This window comes from Lepidochelys kempii, chromosome 2 (assembly GCF_965140285.1).
Source record: "Lepidochelys kempii isolate rLepKem1 chromosome 2, rLepKem1.hap1, whole genome shotgun sequence".
NCBI classification, from domain to species: domain Eukaryota; kingdom Metazoa; phylum Chordata; order Testudines; family Cheloniidae; genus Lepidochelys; species Lepidochelys kempii.
The window spans coordinates 123,912,579-123,926,065 of record NC_136381.1 but is presented as its reverse complement, the minus strand read 5'-3'; the positions used below and the strand labels follow the sequence as shown (position 1 = coordinate 123,926,065).

Sequence of the window (13,487 nt, the reverse complement as noted above, 5' to 3'; positions counted from 1 at the left end):
CGCTCCCACTGATGTAATTCACCCGCTACACTGACTTATTAACTCCACCTCCACGAGAGGTATAGAGTTTAGGTCAATGTAGTTAGGCCGATGCAGTGTCAGCATAGACACTACATTACTTACATCAACTGTTGCAGGCTTTCAGAAGACATCCCACAATGCCCCACACTGACAGTTCAATTGGTGCAAGCCTTCCTGATGAGAATGCGCACTGCTGACACAAGGAGCAAAGTGCAGACATGCACAAGCGATGTAAATTAGGTCGACTTAATTTTGTAGTGTAGATGTGAAACGCTCACAGGTATGGACGTAGTTACACCGACATAAATTTGTAATGTAAACCAGAGCTAAGAGAAAGATCACAGCAAAAGGTTTTAGAGAATTCTGAAACCCCAATCACATTTACTTTTGTCAAGGAACAGTGGAGTCTCCTTTCACAGGCACCATCACTTGTCTAGTCAGCTAGACACTGTTTCTTAATCAGGTTTGGCGAATCCTGTTATTTCATGTGTGATTCTGCAATGCAGACATGTTCCTTATTTGTGTAATGAGACCAAACAAATTCAAGTTGTGACTAAATTGGCAACTTGAAATCTAGTCACATAAAAAAAAAAATAGTTAAAATGTGTTTCCTACTACTACACTATAGCTGTGTTCTAGTCTCCATGATACTTGTTTTACAATCACGTTTTCCTACTGTTTAAAATGGTTCTCTTGTTCATGTTCCTGTGTGAAACAACAGGGAAAAACAACCAACCAGCTGACTAGAGAGAGAAAACAGTGAAACTGATCATACACAGAGAGCTGTCAAAAGCATCAAGTGAGCAAACTGAAAAAAGGAAGACATATTCTTCTCAATCCCTTTCAATTAGAATAATTTTGGGGCCCAATCTCTCACTGAGAACCATGCAAGTTCTGGGGGGAGAGAATAGATGTTTCTTGTAACAATAGTAGGTATAAAATTTGTAAGCAGAGGAGTGATTTTTTAAGTTGACAGTATTCCTTTGATTAATTCTTGTAAACATACAGTTCCTGGTAAGTGTTTCTATACTTTCACTCGGATCAGAATGGCAGTGACTTTGGGTTTATTTCCTCTTTTCCTCTGTTGTGGGGGCTGGGTCACTTGCTGGGATCATCTGGACATATCTCATTTAATCACTTCTCAGCAATTGTGGGGGCTTGGGCACTGGTGCATTTTGGTCCCTCCTATTTTCTGTCTGTGGCACATAACAGTCTAGTCTCCTGAGGGCTGTAATACTTGGGCATAATTTGGGTTGTTGGGTTTAGTGTGTAAGTGGTGACCTGTGATATGCAGGAGGTCAGACTAGATGTTCTGGTGGCCCCTTCTGGTCTTAAACTCTATAACTATCAGATGAAAGTACTCAATATTTGAGAAACAAAAGGATGATGGGATACCAGGGGCACCCATTTTTGAGGTAGAGTAGGATTCCATTGAAGCTGCAAAATACCTGATTCTAAATAGCCCCACCAAACCATAAATGCATCATTTTACTAACAATCTGATGGGAAGCTGAACCGGTGTCGGAAACTATAGGACATTTTTAGTAAACTTCTGCTGTAGTCAAGGTTTCTAAAACTAGGTGATCTGAACTAATCCATTCCCATTTTATCAGTTAAAATTATTGTTTTTTCTTTTCTATTAACTTTGTCAACTCAAAAAGTTAATCTAATTTAAATCCAATTAACAGTTTTAACAAGTGATCCACAGTTTATTTCATTCTCAAACTTTGACACATGCAAAAATGTTATTCTGCTGCACACTACAGCCTCAATCACAGTATGAAAGGAAAACGTACCCCAATTAGTCAGGACAAAACCTGAGTATCCTTAGCACAAATGTCACCCTCCCATTTTCAAGTGAAATTGACAAGAAGCCTTTCAAAGCACATGTACCACTGATTGATACAAGTGCTATTTAAAAGGACAGAAATAGCCTGCCTTCTAGAAAAGTACCATGCATAAAATGAATATACTTACATTTGTCAGTGGAGCATGTGCAAACATGGAAAACCCTTCAAAAATATACTCGTGGTCATCATATTCTATAACAGTTGGCCTGTCTGTCTAAAAAAACAAAAACAAAAAATGTTAAAGTTAAAATAGCTGTGGCATGACACAGATCAATGTTAAAATAAATTGAACTGGACTATTGGCTGGAATTGTTTATAAAGTACTTACTAAGAAGTTTGTGGGAGGTGACACTGTAATTCGATAGTGGTACAGTCTTCCAGCATTGTTGGTCATGGGGCGGCATGGCTTAATAGGCTTGAAGAGAAATATTCATAGAATTATGTGCAGAGTCAAGGTTAATTTAAATAAAAAGAGGGAATACAACACTTAACATCCATGAAATGTTCAGTAGAAAAAAATTAAACAAAACAGGTAATCATAATTAAGTATTCTTGGAGGAGGAGGAGTCGTAGCATAATACATTTTTTATTGAACTTCAGAAACATCTACAGGGATATTATTCTGGGCAAAATGTAAGTGCAGTTCATACATTCTCCATATTGTTGTGTACGTCTCTTGCACACAGAAGCCAGTCATCTAAGTGTTGAGATGCTTTTCTTTTCTTGTTTGTTGTTTTTTTTATATAATTTCATTTTAGGCTATTAATAAAAAAATCATAAAGATTATGCTTAGATTTTTTCATTGGACAATCTCAATTCACTACAAAGGCGTGCAGGTATCTTCACTTGACAAGTGGACAAATTGAGGCATCAGTCAAACTAGCGCAGCATCACACAGTAAATCAGCATCAGAAACGGACAAAGAACCCAAGTCTGCCAGTGTCCTGCTTTAACTAGCAGACCGCAATGTCTTCCTATGAAAAGCACACGAATGGCTATGCCTAAATGTAGGAAGGTCTGCATGTGGTTCAATGGACTATAAGGTTCCCAAGACTCATATTTTCAGGTTCTTCTAAAGCTCTCAGGTATAATGCGTAAAAATACTCACCAGCAACTAGACAAAAAGGAACCCCATGCAGGATCTGTTTTCTGAGAGGTTCTCACTGCTCTGAGGCTCACACCAGATTAAGAGAGTCTATAGTGGGCTTTTATGAGCCCACAATTCCTAGCATCCTCATCTTTAGGGGAAGCTATCTCCTCACCGTGAGTCAGTCAGATTTCAAGATTTTCACCTACTAAAAATGTTTCTCCTTCAACAAAATTTACTGGGGCGTGAGGGGATGAGGGAAATTAATCTAGATCTGCAATAGTTTATTACAAGGTTCAGCCTGAAGTAATCTTCTGAAATAGGGTAATAAGCCCATGAAACAGATATGTTCATGAATACTGAAATGCAACAGAGCAGAGGGAGCAGCTGCAGTTTAAAAAAAAATAAAAGGGGGGGGGGAAATCCACATAAAATATTTTGTTCAATTTTTATTTGGAAAGTCACACACAGAGAAAATGATGATAAAACAGTAGAACCTTATGAATGACCAATGTCATGATTGATCAGTTATACATACCATTGTAGGATAAGACCACCATACTGAGAACTAGCACTGTACCTATACTATAATTTTAAGATGGTCAATTTTATGAATTTCTCAATCACCAATTAGTTTTTTAAATAGGGGCTTAACAATACAGATACAGTTTAAATCAAGAATGTAGGGTTAAATAAATAACCAAATTCTTGAATGTAATTTGTTGGGGAAAAGTCAACATGATTTTTGTAAAGGGAAATCGTGCCTCACCAATCTACTAGAATTCTTTGAGGGGGTCAGCAAGTATGTAGACAAGGGGGATCCAGTGGATAAAGTGCACTTAGATGTTCAGAAAGATTGTCACAAGGGCCCTCACCAAAGGCTCTTAAGCAAAGTAAGCTGTCATGGGATAAGAGGGAAGCTCCTCTCATGGATTGGTAACTGGTTAAAAGATAGGAAACAAAGGGTAGGAATAAATGGTCAGTTTTCAGAATGGAGAGAGGTAAATAGTGGTGTCCCCCAGGGGACTGTACTTGGATCCGTCCTATTCAACATATTCATAAATTATCTGGAAATAGGGGTAAACCATGAGGTGGCAAAATTTGCAGATGATACACAACTGCTCAAGATAGTTAAGTCCCAGACAGACTGCAAAGAGCTCTGAAAGGATCTCTCGAAACTGGGTGACTGGGCAACAAAATGGCAGATTAAATTCAATGTTGATAAATGCAAAGTAATACATATTGGAAAACCTAATCCCAACTATAAATATAAAATGACAAGGTATAAATTAGCTGTTACCACTCAAAAGAGAGATCTTGGAGTCATTGTGGATAGTTCTCTGAAAACATCTATGCAATGTGCAGCGGCAGTAAAAAAAGGCAAACAGAATGTTGGGAATCATTAAGAAAAAGGGATGGATAGGAAGACAGAAAATATCATATTGCCGCTATATAAATCCATGATATGCCCACATCTTGAATACTGCCTGCAGATGTGGTCACTGCATCTCAAAAAAGATATACTGGAATTGAAGATGGTTCAGAAAAGGGCAACAAAATGATTAGGGGTATGGAATGGCTTCTGTATGAGGAGAGATTAATAAGACTGGGACTTTTCAGCTTGGAAAAGAGACGACTAAGGGGGGAGGATATGACAGAGGTCTATAAAATCATGACTAGTGTGGGGAAAGTAAATAAGGAGGTGTTATTTACTCCTTTTCATAAACAAGAACTAGGGGTCACCAAATGAAATTAACAAGCAGCAGGTTTAAAACAAACAAAAGGAAGTATTTTTTCATACAATGCATAGTCAGTCGGTGGAACTCTTTGCCAGAGGATATTGTGAAGGCCAAGACTATAATAGGATTCAAAAAATATCTAGTTAAGTTCACAGCTATTAGCCAGAATGGGCAGATATGGTGTCCCTAGCCCCTGTTTGCTTGAAGCGGGGAATGGATCACTTGATGATTACCTGTTCTGTTCATTCCCTCTCGGGCACCTGGCATTGGCCACTGTTGGAAGACAGGACACTGGGCTAGGTGGACCTTTTGTCTGACCCGGTATGGCTGTTCTTAACGTTCTCATAACACAAAAAACTTTCTATTAAAACTGATGTGCTCTAAAGCTCTTTGTATTTTGAGGGAAAACAAAAAAATACAACCACAATGCGTCGGTTACCTCTACACATAAAAATAGCGAGACTTCAGCAACATTTTTTTCCACAGGGAGGTTGCTATATCATAAGAAAAGTAGCATTTGTGTGTAATTTTTTTCCGATCAAAAAAGTGTCAAAACTTAACACATTGTCTAGCAGTTTCTAGTGGAGACATGTTTCCATGTTGAGGCAATTGCATGTCTTGCTAATATCAGCAAGAAAGTTACTAATTTATTCACTTTCCCTTTACACCTCCTCTGTAGGGAAGACTCAGCAGAAACATAACTTGTGCATCTCCTGGATATCTGTGACTCAGTGGTAGTTCATGCTTTTTTGTTATTAATTTAGTTGCATGTTTCAAAAACTTTGAAAAGAAACTGGCGAGTGCATAGGTTCAGCAACTATTTTCCCTAGTTTTCATATGGAGTTTTATTACAGCTAGCACATCCTAAATGTGAAATTACACAACCAGTAAGAAATCGGACTGATTTAATATGACACCATAGTTTACTCTAAAACAATAACTTCCTCCAATTTATGTCAGAGCAAAACAAGTACCTGCCTACTGCTGACAATATGGCATTTATAAGTGCAATATTCAAAACTAGTTACCTCTTCACCAGGATAAATGCTGTGTCTTATTCCTGTTCGTCTGGCTTTAGCACTGCATTTGCACAGTGGCCCATCATTCATCTGTCAAAAACAAAATAGGATTCTGTTTTTATTGAAAAAAGACAAAAGACGATGTCTGGAAAAGTTTTTTTGGTTTTAACATCATGAATGCTGATGCTTCAAAGAGCCTGTCATACTTGCACGATTTATTGGTTTTAGGACATCCACTTAAGCGGCAAACTGTATAGGAAACCAAGGAAACTGCACAACAGCATTAGACTGTCATTGTTTTTTGTGCAGCATAAGCAGGGACAACAACTTTAGCAGAATGACAACACTGCAGTATCACATGTAAGGTATAGGCTTTCCATTTCTTATTTATTAGAACAACCTGCTACTTGCAGCCAATATTAGGCCATAATTCTGCACTTTATATATTCTTGGGCTTCATTCGATACACACAAGTAGTTCTACTGAATTTAGTTGGTGAACTCCTGGTCCTATGGAATTTGACTACAATGGGGCCAGGATTTCACCCCATGTATGCAAAATTAAGCAAGTGTAAAAGTTTGTAGGTTTGGGGGTCTTATTTGATACTTTAGAGACATAACTGGAGTACTTCAAAAGTCACCTGAACATAGATTTTTTTTAAAAATATGACCATTTCTCAATTATGGGATGAATATACCAAATAGCTCTGTCACAAGGGGCATTACATACAATATAAAATTGAATCTTACCTTCTTTTTACCTCCAAGCCCTGTGAAGTCTGGGCCCACTGCAGACTGGCAGTTCCAGTTAGTGCAACACCCTAGCATGCTTTCTGGCTGCGACGTCACACCCACCACAGAACCCCCGGTAGAGACCGGAGCCAACCTACAGAAGTAAATTAAGTCCCCTCTTTTTTCCACCCCTTTACAGTTTTGTAAAGTTTTAATGATTACATCTTATACCTTGTAAGGTATAAATATATTTTTAAAACTTCAAAAAACTGCAGTTGTGTATAAAAACCCACCATGGGACTCCCCTTACCTTTAGAAGCAGTCTGCAGGTCCCAACAGAGCTCCGTGGTGGGGGGGACATCCTCAGCCAACAGAGAGAAGGCTAGGGTGTCTCAGTGACAGGGAACCAAAAATGCACAGTGGGAATGGACTCCATATGGCCTGGAGGGGGAAAAAAGGCAGCCCAGTTTGAAGGTTAATCTATTGACTTTTTGGCTGACAGTGTTTTCCTCAAAGATTCTATCATAACACATACATGCAAGGGGGCTTAAGATGTAGTGCGCATTTCCTCACCTTTGGGTGTTTAACTGTGCATCCTTAATATCAGAGTGGTGTGGTATTTTGCTCTTATACAGTTTGTCACATACTTTGGAACCTCAAGAACAAATGTGCTAAATAAACATTAGCAAAATATTCTCATGTCAAGTCTAAGCTGAAAGCACATTTTCTCACTTGCCTGTATATCTTACGTATCAGAGATGAGAGAGATCAATAATACAATAAATACTCAATTAGTTCAACACTTCATGAAAATCAGGGCCCTCCAAGGTGTCTCAAAATCACGAGCCGCTTTTGAAAATCTTGGCACTTACTCTTATTGTTAAATAGTATTTGAATATAACACCTTAGGTGTGTGCATGGGGATTTACACAGAAGCTAGGTCACCAGTAGGGCCCAAAGGCATTTGCAATGTATGTTAGATACAACACGGCATGAATTAGGGATAGATGACAGGCAAGAAGGGAGAGTGGTTTACACAAAAATTAGGCTGTCGGGTTTTTTGGTTGGCTTGGTTTGGGGTTTTTTTGCAAGACATGCTGAACGTTCATTCCTGTTTTGTGGGAGTGAAGGTCTGTAAATATTTTGGGATATCTACCTACGGCATTTATAAGCCTAACACTTTTGCATCAGAATACTAAACAAAATTATGGGAAAGCACATTACTCAAAATAAAATTGTTCTGTACTGAATAAAAATCAGATATAAAAAGTATGCCATTGGCAAGGCCATAATGACTTTTTTGGAACTTTTTTCAGATGTCCCTTAGGAAGAAGAAGCAACTCAAGGTAAATTCGTGGAAATAACCAGGCATTTCTGATACTGTTCACTTCATGGCCCTTCACCTCTCTCTATTTCGCAAACATTTTATACTGAGGAGTCTATTATACTTGTTTGAAAAACTTGGCTTTTCAAACACAACTCATACAACACAATTTTCAAAGTTAAATATCTCAATAGTTTTATAATTTTGGGTTGTGGGGAGTTTTTTTTTTTTTTTAAACCCTAGGAGCATAAATAAGAGCTCGTAATGGAAGCGTCGACAGACCTTTGAATTATCACAGCAGCAATGTGCATTGCAATATCTTGTGCCATTATAATTTGTGGCCTTCTAGTTTCATGCCTCAAATAAAATGCCAGAAAAACAGGTTTACTGGGGGTGCCATTTGACAAAGAGTTAAAAGGGACTATAAAAGAGTTAAAAAAGAAAGATGGAGATGGCAAATTTGCAAAGCACTGCCTGATCTCTGTGTAACATATATATTCAAACAACATTTCATGAGCTCACCAATAACATTTAACGAGGACTATAATCTGCATGCAATTACAGCAGAACCATTAGACAAGAAATTAGGAGCATTAACAGCATATTTAAGAAATTATTTATCATTATACAGTAAGACCTTTTAGGTGAATCATTTGTAAAGCAGATCTACAAGATCTCTCTCCCTCATCCCAGCATTTATCTTTGTGCCTCTGCTGCTAGGCTAACAGAATAGATTGAACCATTACATTACTGGCAATGCAGAGTTTACAAATACAGTCAAATATGATTCAGGGTGAAGAATCTCCAGGGCTCAAGGGTTTTAACTGAACTCCTGAGATTGAAAGCGACGTGCACTGAACAACAATAAAATATAATCTAGAAAGGATGAAAAAAAATTCAATTTGGACAGGAGACAACAGCTGTCATCTAGTATATTCTGTAACAAATCTGAGCTGTAGATTTGTATGGCTCCCAGAACAAACCTTTTAGATACACAGTGAATGTTTTGCACACAATACCTGTCCGGGGTCATTGTACCAGAGCTCCTCATGAAGACGATCAGGGTGAGCTTTTTTACGCTTAATTTCCGCAATAACGTCAAACACTTCAGAATCTGAACTGCTAGAACAGGTGCTATTGTCATCCGAGTCACAGTCGGACTCACTGGAGCTCTCTGGTTCAAAAGTAAAAATAAGGTTAGTTGAAAAGAACCTCCATTCATTCTTTTCCAAAACAGCAAGGAATTTTCTAATATCCAAGCAAATATCATATAGATCTTGAAATTATCAAAGACTTATATAAAATTCAGAGTGGCTCTTATGAATCCTAGGAGAGCAATTGAGTTTTAATTTAAAGAGTGACAGCAAATACTGAGGTTATTGAAAGTTGCATTAACTGAATTTGTTTGCACACACAAGTGGAATGATCTGACCAGTTGACCATTATTCAATTTCAGAAGAGCAATTTCTATGCTCCCAAACACAATTGTTTGAAGCTAAAAGACTGCAAGGAAGAGGACTATGAATTTATAATCCACACAAGTAAAATCTAAAAAAACCAAAACAAAAAAACATGTACATTGCATCTACATTCATGACCATGCATACCGAGAGGATCAACGAAAGAGAGCTTGTTTTATTTAAAGTTGTTTCAGGTTGACATGAGTTATGGTAATAGCATTGCACATATTTGTGTTTGTAACCAAGATTATTTAATTATTTTTGTAGATAACCATTAACCAATTTCTTTTTTTTTCACACTCTGAAAAGGGTGTATGCAAAAAAGCAATGTTCCAGGACCTGTACGGTTAAATTGGCAAACTGGAGACTACAGAATAGTTCAGAATTCAAGCTGTCCATGAAGAGCTCTAGCATTTCATGGAACGGAATTAGCTTTTCACAAGCTGGAGATTGTTTAGGAGTTTATCAGAAAGTACCTTAGTCACTTAAAAAAAATAAAAATAAATAAACCTTGCCTGAAGGGAAAGCTAAACTTAATTCCTCTGAAATTTCTAGGACTATTACAGGACTCTTACTTTTTCCTTCTTTTTGCTCTAGTTCTCTGAAGGAGATGTTTCCCCCCAAAAATGACATTATATGCAGTAACCAAAGCAGAGGGGAGCCGTTTTCTGTAGTGGAAATTTAACACCTCCTGCCAAACCCCATATAAGTAGGCTTTAAAGGATTAGACTTTTATCTGTAAATGTTGGTAAATATTGATTTCACCATGCACATACAAATCGACAAAAATATTTCTATTTATAATAATCAAAATTTACCAATAGGCAAGGGAAGAAAAATGTTGCATGAAGACTTATCAGAGTTTGATTTAAGGTAATTTACTTTGTATATTTTGACATGTGACATTGACAATTTGTGCTTTGATGACTACAAAGCTTTAACATTTTGAAGCTCAACATCTACAGTCAATAAATAATTATCTGTCCTCTCCCATTATTTTCCGAAACTGTAAAAATTTAAATCACTAAAAATAAAAATTAATGCTTAAGACGCATAGTTTTGCCCAAGTGTGAAAAAATTAAATGGATACAAATGTCAAAAAATGCTTAAAAACAAACATCAATATGAGCCATCAAAATAGTAAAAGAATAAAAACTTAATTCTGCCAAGCCTACGTATGAATCAGGCTGTGGGTAAGGTTCATGCTGACACCACGAGAGAGTGCAAACATTTAACCCCCATGGCTGCAAGGCTAATTTATTCAGGCTGCAGACTGAAAAAGTGGTGAGAGCCTTTCTGTGCCCGCTAGGCAACTGACTGCATACAAGAAGGATGAATTTAGTAGCCTGTCCCACTCCTCACTGGCAACAGCACCATCCATGGTGCCCAGGGAAGGCAGACTCCTCTGCATGAAACTGTTCTCCCACAGGGGCTAAAGGTGTGCAGGCTTTTCAATGGGCCCTCCACTCTTGGGTGAATTTCACCCTGTATATACAACACAGACCAAAAAGTACATTTACTATGTTTAGAATACTTACGTATTTTTAATTTAAAAAATGTATTATCTATTTCTGTCTCCTTCTGGGGTGTCATTTTACTTTGCTAATATCTCATTGATTATATTATGCTACATTTATGGCAAAATAAGATGAAAAAATAAAGATACATACATGACTAGGCTTAGTTTTGAGCATCTCAGGTGTTAGATCATAGATGTAAAACTTGAATAAAAAACTTAACCTCAAATTACCTTGATATTAGTGAACGTCACAAATTAACACCAAGAACTGAGAGACATGTGACTCACCGAAGTTTGATAAATAATAAGCAAGGGCCCAACAGTGCTCCCACTGAAGTAAATGCAAAAACTGCAAGGGGAGGAGGACAGGGTCCCAAGTAAATAAATGCAAAAATGATAACACCACAAGTATGTACTTGGGCTCATTTATCTTTACCTTTATCATTTAAGTTCTAGTTATGACATTTAATATTTTAGCAAATATACAAAATTCTCAGCCTATAAACCATCACTATGCAAGTAAAAATGTATTTCGAAACCCAGTACTTCTGAACATAATGAAACCATCAAGATGTGCAGCGAGACCCTGATCCACAATGGGAGTGCAGCAACTCTCACCATCACATAGGATCACGACCATAACCAGCCTTAGCCACCATGCGAATTTATGATTGTTCCCCTTGTCTTCCCTTTCTACAATGTGATGTTTGAGAGAGAATCACATTGTATCATTCTTAAAATAGACTGTGAGCTCTTCAGAGCAGAGACCAGGTCGCATTTGATTTGTGATTTGCCTAACATGTTATTGGGTGCGAGAAAGACAAAGAACAAATATATTTTTTTACAGAAAGAATTGACTTCTGAGCATTAGGAGACTAATTATAGTATTCTGCTACTAAATCTTTGCCCGGAGCTGGGGAGTGACCAACAATATTTAATGCAGATTAACGACGTGCTAATTAGCAAGTTTTTTACTTCATGTTCAATAGAGAGCCACAGTAAAACAGTTTTCAGAGTAACAGCTGTGTTAGTCTGCCTTTGCAAAAAGAGAAGGAATACTTGTGGCACCTTAGAGACTAACCAATTTATTTGAGCATGAGCTTTCGTGAGCTACATATGCATCCGATGAAGTGAGCTGTAGCTCACGAAAGCTCATGCTCAAATAAATTGGTTAGTCTCTAAGGTGCCACAAGTACTCCTTCTCTTTTTACAGTAAAACAGTATATGTTTAAAATGCATATGGCCACTTCTTCAATCATCTTTCAATTGTACTTCAGCAATAATCTTATTTTCAGCTGCCACAACAGCGTGCATTTTGACACTTTAAAGATAATGCCTAATACACAAAGGGTGAGATTTTCAAAAGCACTCAGTGTTGACCTAATTCCACTCCCACCGAAGGCAATGGTAAGACTCACGCTGATTTCAATGGGAGGACAGTTAGGCTGATGCTAAGTGCTTTTGAAAACACCACCCAGCATATATTCATACAAAAGACCACACAAACTGATATAAAGAATGTAGTCACTGTTCATTACTCGGTTTCAGGTCTTCGCCAATGTGGCATTTACCTAAATCCTCATCGAGTTTGGTCTTTGGTGGCTCCCATGGTGGCCGGGCTGCTTTGGCTTTTGCTTGTCGCTTTCCTAACTCCTCCTCGAACCTTTCATACAAATCTCGGAGCCGACTTGTTCCAACCACCGTGGAGTCCCCCTGATAATGACAACAAACCAAAAACAAAACAAACAGAAAATTAAAGGAGGCTGTGAGTGGGGTGTACCTGCCCCGCACTGAACAGGAAGGGGTTAACCCCATGCTGTGGAAGCCATGCCCCCTCGCCCCTGCTGGGCATGCCCCAACTGGGACCACAGTATAATAGGAAGCAGCCCAGCTCAGTCTGGGCTGACCACTGAGGACTACTCCTGAGGGCATTCTGCACCAAAAAAATTAAAAATTATGCTCCAAAAAAATAAAAATTCTGCATACAATATTTTAAAATTCTACAAAATTCTGAAAATTTTATTTGTCAAATAAATGTGGAGGCTCCAGCATAGCACTGGGGAGCACAGGCCACTGGCTGCACAGAGGTGGGAGTTTGCAGAGCTTCCTGCAGCCAGGACTAGCAGCTGAGCCTGGTGCAGGGTAGGAGCCACCACCTGGGTCTTCCCCAGTCCCACCTCCTGCCCCACAGTGATTTACCTCTTTGCCAGCTGCCCTGGGCCCCCAAAGCATACCGCTGGGGAGAGTCGCATGACCACTGTTGTGGCTTCCCTTTGCTTCCCCATCAGAACGTCATTTTTCTGTGAGGAAGCAAAGAAATCTGCAGGGGACATAAATTCTGTGTATGCACAGTGGTGCAGAATTCCCCCAGGAGTAAAGAATGTGTGTTGCAGGCTCCTGCTCACGATCTACCAGAGCCCAGACCACAGGGGCCAGACGCGCTGAGACCCAGGCAAAGACCTGGCTATCCACAGAAGCCCACTAGGGAAAGAAGTCACAGGAATTTTGCCGGCCAATGACCCTAGAGATCCAGAGGACCTGTGGACTACAGCATAGGAAGACAGGGTAGGAAGTAGCCCAGGGGAACTAGACATTGATCCGGTTGTGGAACCGGGAACAGAGCCAATGTGCTTTGAACGGATCCCCACTGACTCAGTGGTGAATACACTCGCTGCTGATAGGGCCCTAGGCTGGTGGAATAGGGAGGGCCTGGGTCTCCCTAACCCAGCACCAACCC

At 38.9% G+C, this 13,487-nt stretch overlaps 1 protein-coding gene across 6 annotated transcripts in view; it reads right to left on the bottom strand.

Moving 5' to 3' along the window:
• Positions 1-13,487, bottom strand: part of DROSHA (drosha ribonuclease III) — a 99,195-nt gene that overhangs the window by 73,792 nt on the left and 11,916 nt on the right. For all 6 annotated transcript variants that reach the window (XM_073332262.2, XM_073332264.2, XM_073332259.2 and 3 more), the window contains exons 5-9: positions 12,322-12,463; positions 8,791-8,945; positions 5,726-5,806; positions 2,200-2,286; positions 1,999-2,085 (exon numbers count right to left, since the gene is read on the bottom strand). In XM_073332262.2, coding sequence (XP_073188363.1) covers positions 1,999-2,085; positions 2,200-2,286; positions 5,726-5,806; positions 8,791-8,945; positions 12,322-12,463 — 552 coding nt within the window. The remainder of the gene's footprint in view (positions 1-1,998; positions 2,086-2,199; positions 2,287-5,725; positions 5,807-8,790; positions 8,946-12,321; positions 12,464-13,487) is intronic.